General features: G+C 67.0%; 2 protein-coding genes across 2 annotated transcripts in view; both read left to right on the top strand.

The window, feature by feature from the left end:
• Nucleotides 1-677, top strand: part of MNEG_7559 (hypothetical protein) — a gene marked incomplete at both ends in the record, with an annotated part of 8,818 nt that extends 8,141 nt beyond the window's left edge. Inside the window, 3 exons of the mRNA XM_014043970.1 lie at nucleotides 153-262; nucleotides 306-419; nucleotides 594-677. Of these exons, the coding sequence (XP_013899424.1) occupies nucleotides 153-262; nucleotides 306-419; nucleotides 594-677 (308 nt within the window). The remainder of the gene's footprint in view (nucleotides 1-152; nucleotides 263-305; nucleotides 420-593) is intronic.
• Nucleotides 678-2,099: 1,422 nt separating this feature from the next.
• Nucleotides 2,100-3,208, top strand: MNEG_7558 (hypothetical protein; the record flags this gene model as incomplete). Its single annotated transcript, XM_014043969.1, has 2 exons — nucleotides 2,100-2,211; nucleotides 2,397-3,208. 2 exons carry the CDS (start codon nucleotides 2,100-2,102, stop codon nucleotides 3,206-3,208), a joined length of 924 nt encoding a protein of 307 aa, XP_013899423.1.
• Between the last annotated feature and the right edge of the window lie 2,703 nt (nucleotides 3,209-5,911).

Here is a 5,911-nt window from a genome sequence, read left to right as displayed (position 1 = left end):
ACCCCTCCCACCCCTCGCGTCGCGTGCCGAGGCCTCGCGCGGCCCTGGGAGCCTGACTTGCGGCCGCACGCGCACCGCCGATGAGCACGCGCCAAAGGCAGCGCCGAAGCCCGCGCCCTCCCGACTTCCCACGACCTCCCGCTGATCCCCAGAGTACCGCCGCGCCGCCAACCGCGCCGCGAACAACGGGCGCGAGCGCAAGGACCTGTACACCGACAACTGGGACGGCTCGGAGTACAAAGGCAGCAGCTTCAACATCTTGGTGGGCGGCCCACCCCACCCCGCCGTCCGCGCCGCTGCCGAAGGTTGCAGGCGACGAAGGCAGCAGCGGCGGCGGCTGTTCGCGGCAGCTGGCTGCGGCCGGCGCTGCTGTGGCCAAGGCGGGCGCTGTGGCCGCACGCTGCAGCAGCGGCTTGGGCGTGAGGGCGCACTGCTGCTACGCTTGCTGCTGCCGCCAGCCTCAGCGCCGCCATGACTACCCAAATCTACCGTGTCAGCACTCACCCCTCATTGCCTGCGCCCCACCACCCTCGCGTCACAGCCCAGTCCTCACCCTGTGGTAAATTTCGCCCGGCCTCCCCCCTCCTTTGCAGACGCTGCTGGCGGCGCTGTTCGTGCTGACCCCCGTGGCTGGCCTCGTGTTTGCCAAGCTGACATACGGGACACTCTGGGGCTGACAATTTGCGGAGCGCAGCAGGCGCTGTTTTTGGGTACGAATGGAGCGCTTCTTGGGAGGAGAGCTGGTGTGTGATCCGCCAGGCGCCGGCGAGGCAGGGCTGCCGTCGCGAGTGACTTTTGCAGATAAAGACTATCCTGGTTCATTGCGTCCGATGCTGTCGTGTTGTTTGTATGAGGGGCGCTGGGGAGGTCCCTTGGCCGCCGGGCCGCAGCCGAGCTGCTTGGTTGTCCTGCCCTCTCTGTGTTTGAGACCGCCCCATCGCCACCCTCCGGGAACGAGATGCGCGCGCCGCCGTGCGCAGTGAGCGCCATGCGCAGCCGATGCGGCGTCAGGTTTGGTGCTTTGCAGGAAGGAACACGCAGCATCATACGTCAGACACACAGATATGCTGCATGGATAGGGAGCACAAGCCGCGCAGCTTGCCGGTGCAGTCGGCGTCGCAATGTGCTGGCGCTGAACAGAAATATTGCGAGTGTAAACGACAGGAATATTGTGGTTCAGCTTGAGCTGCAGTTGGGATGCCCCAGTGGGGTGAGGGCCATGACGTGTTTTCGTGATGTCTCGGGTGGAAGTGCATCGCTCATCATGCGGCGCAGGCGCACGGCCTGGCAAGAGCGCAATGCAGGCACGTGCTGGGTGTACCGGCATACGCGCCTCAACGAGCCTCTTGTTTCCGCGTGTGGCTGTGGGCAGCACAGGCGTCACCAGCCTTGCGCCGTCCCCACCTACAAGTCTAGGGTGAGCTGACGGCGGCCATCAACATTACCAGCACCCAAGCGACATACACGCAAGCTTTGCGGGTGGCGATAATCTTTGCCAAGCAGCAGCTGGCGGTCGAGGTAAATTGGCCCTGCTTACACATGCTGGCCAACGACCTCGCCAGCATGTGGGCCGCTTTTTTCGACAGCACCTGAATCTCCGGCTGGGTAACACGATCGCGGTGTACAGCCTTACCCGAGGTACTGCTGCATCGAAGTCTGCTATTTTCTCTTTTTTGGTACCCCATGTATGCTCAGCTCGTCCGCAAGGTCGCAAAAACAGGTGTCGTCATGGTCCCAAACGGCCATTTGGCCCAGGATCACGATGACAGAACTGAATAAATAAACTGTAAAACCAAAACTATCAGCGGAACCGTCCGCTTGCCCCTGACGATGTCGTTAGCACCTTTCGAGCTTTCGCAACTCAGGCCTCTTATCACTCTCGAAGCGCTGTCAAATAGTTTGTGAGGTCAATTCAAACTAATTTCTATCTACGACCGACACATATGCCCAGCCCTGAGATCGTGAACGCTCGCGTCGGGTCTTGTGGGGGCTTCGGACCCTGCCCAGCAGCTCCCGCAACTTTAAAATGTATTGATACGTGCGTGGGTCCGGCCATAGACCGAGCCTGCGCTGCCCCGAGAGCCCCCGTGTCTCCCGGGATGGGCCAGGACCTCGTCCCCAGCGAGCCTGAGCGCAGCCATGCGGTCGACTTGGAGCTCTTGGCTCTCTCCCGCATGGCGGAGCGGCTGCGGGCGCGACTCAGCCCGGAAGGTGCGCGGGACGACGGCGTCACAGCCCCCGGCGCCGAGGGCGCACAGCACGCCGGGGCCACAGGACAGCAGCGTGTGCATGGCAAGGCCTCTGGTCCACGCGCTTCGCCCTGATCTCTGGCGGGCCGGCAGCCTGAAACCCGTGAGTGCCTGACTGCCCCCCCCCCAAAACCCCTGCACCCGCAGCGGGTGGTGCTTGTGGCGCATCCGCAAGCCCTGAATTATGCGGCGAGGCGGCCAACTGCGGTATGACGGGCATCGGCGCCACCAGCAGCGCCAGCAGTGTCCAGGGGGTGTGCTCGTCACCGAACGACGTGTGCTGCTGCAGCTGCTGCGCCGGCTCGGGCCGCAAGCGCGCCGCCTCCTGGGGCCGCGTCACCGGCGACGCGGGGCCCGGGTGGGGCGGCAGCTGCGCAGGCACCGCCGCGTGCGATGGCGGCGCGGCCAAGCGGCAGCGGCAACAAGAGCAGGAAATGCCCCCGCCAGCCCCCCGCCCCGCCGCGCAGAGGCAGCCGTGCGGCGGCTCGGCGAGCATGAGGCCGCCGCCGCCGCGGCCGCGCGCTGCCGCCTGCGATGGTGCTCCCGCCGCCGCATCACCTGGCCCCGCCGCGCCGCCGGCGCCGCCGGCGCAGCGCGCCTCGCCGCCCTCGGGGCTGTGGCAGGGGCCCCTGGTGCACCGCCGCGGCGGCCGCACGGCGCACCTCTGCACCCTGGCAGTGCAGCTTCCCGCCAGCTACCTCGACCGCCTCCCGCCCGCGCTCCACGCCGCCCAGCTCGCCCACCGCCGCTCCGTCCCGCTGGGCCGGCACGTCGTGTGTCGCTGCGCGCTGCTGCCCGGCGCAGCCGAGCGCCAGCTGTCTGCAATCGCCGCGATGGCGCGCGCCCAGCTCGTGGCTGTGGTGCCGCTGCGCCTGTCGCAGCTGGTGGTGGTGCCCTACCTCGACAGCCGCGGCTGCGCGCGCATGGTGGCGTTCCTTCGCGTGTTTGGCGGCGCCTGAGACTGTCGCCGCCCGCGCCATCCTATTGGATGCGCGGCCCGGCGGGCGGCGACCCCCGCAGTGCTCGCGAGGCCTATACTCTTGCTGCTGCTTGTGGCCGCAGACTGCTGAGGGCACGCGTGACCCGCGGTCGCGCTTGCCCGCGCCCGTATGATTTGGCTTGAGGCACCCTGGCGTACGGAGCACATACATTGCATCCCGGATTTCGCCTCTGCAGCCTTGTTCTGCCACGTGCCAGGCAAACCTCGGAGCATCCCCCCGCCCCCGCACAGCCTGAACCTCTCCCCGCCAGCACCGCCTGCTACCCGGCCCCCACATGCGTGCGCGCACGCGCCCGCGCCGCCCTGGCGTGGCCCGCCCATTGACGGCCGCGCCGGGGCGCGCGAACGGCACCGCGCACGCGCCCATTGGTCAACATGCCCGCCGCATTGGATTACGGTCTGCCCTTGTTTAGTGGGGGGCACATGCGCAGTCCCCTGCACTCGCCTCGCAGTCGCCCCGCAGTCGCCCGCCCAAATCCCACCGATGCCGGCGCGTTGCGGGGTGCGGCCGCGCGCGCCTGTGGCTCCCGCCTCTGGTTGCCAGCGGGGCCGCCGCGCGCACCCGCTCGCCCCTGTTTCGCATTTCCTGCGGCTTTGACCGGCTTTAACCGGCACGACTTTGGTTTGATTTCCAGAAGCGCAAGGAAAGGCTTGTTGAAGGGCAGTGGCGGCGGCCGCCAACACATCAACTCCCGCACCCGCCCCGCACAGCCCTGGCAATTGTGTTTTTTTCTCGCGCAGCTAAGTGCTCGCACTCGCAGCGGCTTCTTATATGACCCCCTAGCTGAAACGCCACCATGATTTTTTCAGGCACCGGCCCCGCGCAGGCTTTGCGCCGCGGCGCCCCAGCGCCGCAAGCGCCGGGCCCTGGCCGATTGCGAAGCCAAACAGTACTCATGCGTGCCTTGCGCGCCATAGCCAGCGCAGTGCGCGCCATAGCCAGTTCCCACCGCGAACGCCCGCACGTGCGCGTCCGACGCCTGGGGGTGCATGCAGGCCTCAGATCACAGCCTCCCCAGCCCCCACGCGCCCCTCTGGATCTCTCTGCCCCTCTGCGCCGCACTGCCCGCACGCCCGATACCGGCGCCCCGCCAAAGCCACCGAAGCGTTACGCCACACTCCCCTTCGTTGTGCGAGCACGGTGCCGTGCGCCCCAGGTGCCCGTGCCATCACCAGCAGACCGACGCGGCATCTTTCAACGCGTCTAGAAGCGGCAACGGCCGCAAGTGCTTCCTCTCGCCGCCCCATCACCCGCGGCTTTGACTTCCTTCGTCGCCCCGGCCAGAGTTTGTGCCCTCTGCTGAGCCGCCCAATGCTCCCGCGCGGCGCGCGCCGCCGGACTCGGGCGCAAAGCTGGGGGCATCGTACCCCCCGACACCCGTCCATTGGCGCCTGACAGCGGGTTAGCCTCGGGCCCTGGTCCCCTTTGAACTTCCACTCACGCCGCACTTGTCGCCCTTGCCGCCGCCCCTGACAGCTGTCGCCCAAGCGCAGCTCTGGTTTCATTGCGCTGCCTACCCAAATTCCCCCGCCCAATCAGCAGGGTTGCTTCCTGCCCCCGCACGCCCTCACCTACCCATGTTTGCAGAACGCCGCATGCATGCGCGTCGCGCGGGCACCTGTGCACGCGGCGACCTGCGCGTGCCGCACGCCCTGCCGGTTGCCGGGTCACGCCCGCGCCGCGCGCCCCCCGCCTGGCCCAAGGGTTGCAGCACGAGCAGGCCCCGGAGTCCTTCCAACCCTGCGTGCATGCGTCTAATCATCCGCAGTCTCCTATAATCCTCTTGGCGTGATTCGCACGCCCCAGCACATCTTACGCAGCTGCAGTGCGCTCCGATCCCCAGCCCCAGCCCACTTGCTGCGGGAGCCTCTGTCGCGAGACCCCAGGTGGCCGTCGTGCTTTGCCTGTGGGCAGCACACCAACAGCGGTGCTCCTCCCCCGCCCATGCAATGAGGAGGCCCTGAAACTCTGAAAGCGAACTTCCTGGTCTGCACTTGCTCGTTGTTTTGGGGCGGCGGGCGGCGGCAAACGACGCGCGCCCCCGCCCCCTGTCTCAGGTTGCGCATTGGCCCTGACTCGCCACACTTGAGACCATACGCAGCACTTGACACCACACGCAGAATCGCCAGCACGCATGCATCTCCGTTGGAGCTGTGACGCGGCGACACGACGCCGGATTGAATTGGATGGGACGGCGTCGAAAAACTGAGCTGCCTCAACTGTGTGGCTGCTGTGGGGCGCGTTCTCCGCGCCCGCTTCTGCGCGCCGCGGGGTACACCGGACCATTTTCGCTGATTTTGATGTTGAAACACTCTTGTGAAGCTGCGTGTGGTGATGAACGATCTCCACGCTGCCCGCGCAGGCTGGAGGCTGCGCCCATCGGCCCCTGCCAATGCTGCGGGCTTCGCTCAGCGTGCCGCCCGCCGCTTGCTGACGTTGCAGGCGGTCTTGGGGCTCGTTGATGCATAGCAGTTGGATTATGTTGTAACACGAACGCCAGTCATGCGGGGGAGAGGATCGCAGCCGGCTCGCTGCCTGGATTGACTGCGCCTAGCGCGCCCTGCTCGGAGGTCACCGTGGTCCCGCTGCTTAGGGTTTTGGGTTTAGGGAACCCTCTTACTTGCTTGCGGGGTCCCCCAGCCGGCCTGTCCCCTGCACCCA

Source organism: Monoraphidium neglectum, assembly GCF_000611645.1.
Source record: "Monoraphidium neglectum strain SAG 48.87 unplaced genomic scaffold scaffold01347, whole genome shotgun sequence".
NCBI classification, from domain to species: domain Eukaryota; kingdom Viridiplantae; phylum Chlorophyta; class Chlorophyceae; order Sphaeropleales; family Selenastraceae; genus Monoraphidium; species Monoraphidium neglectum.
The sequence above is the reverse complement of the archived record's forward strand: the minus strand, read 5'-3'. Positions and strand labels throughout refer to the sequence as shown.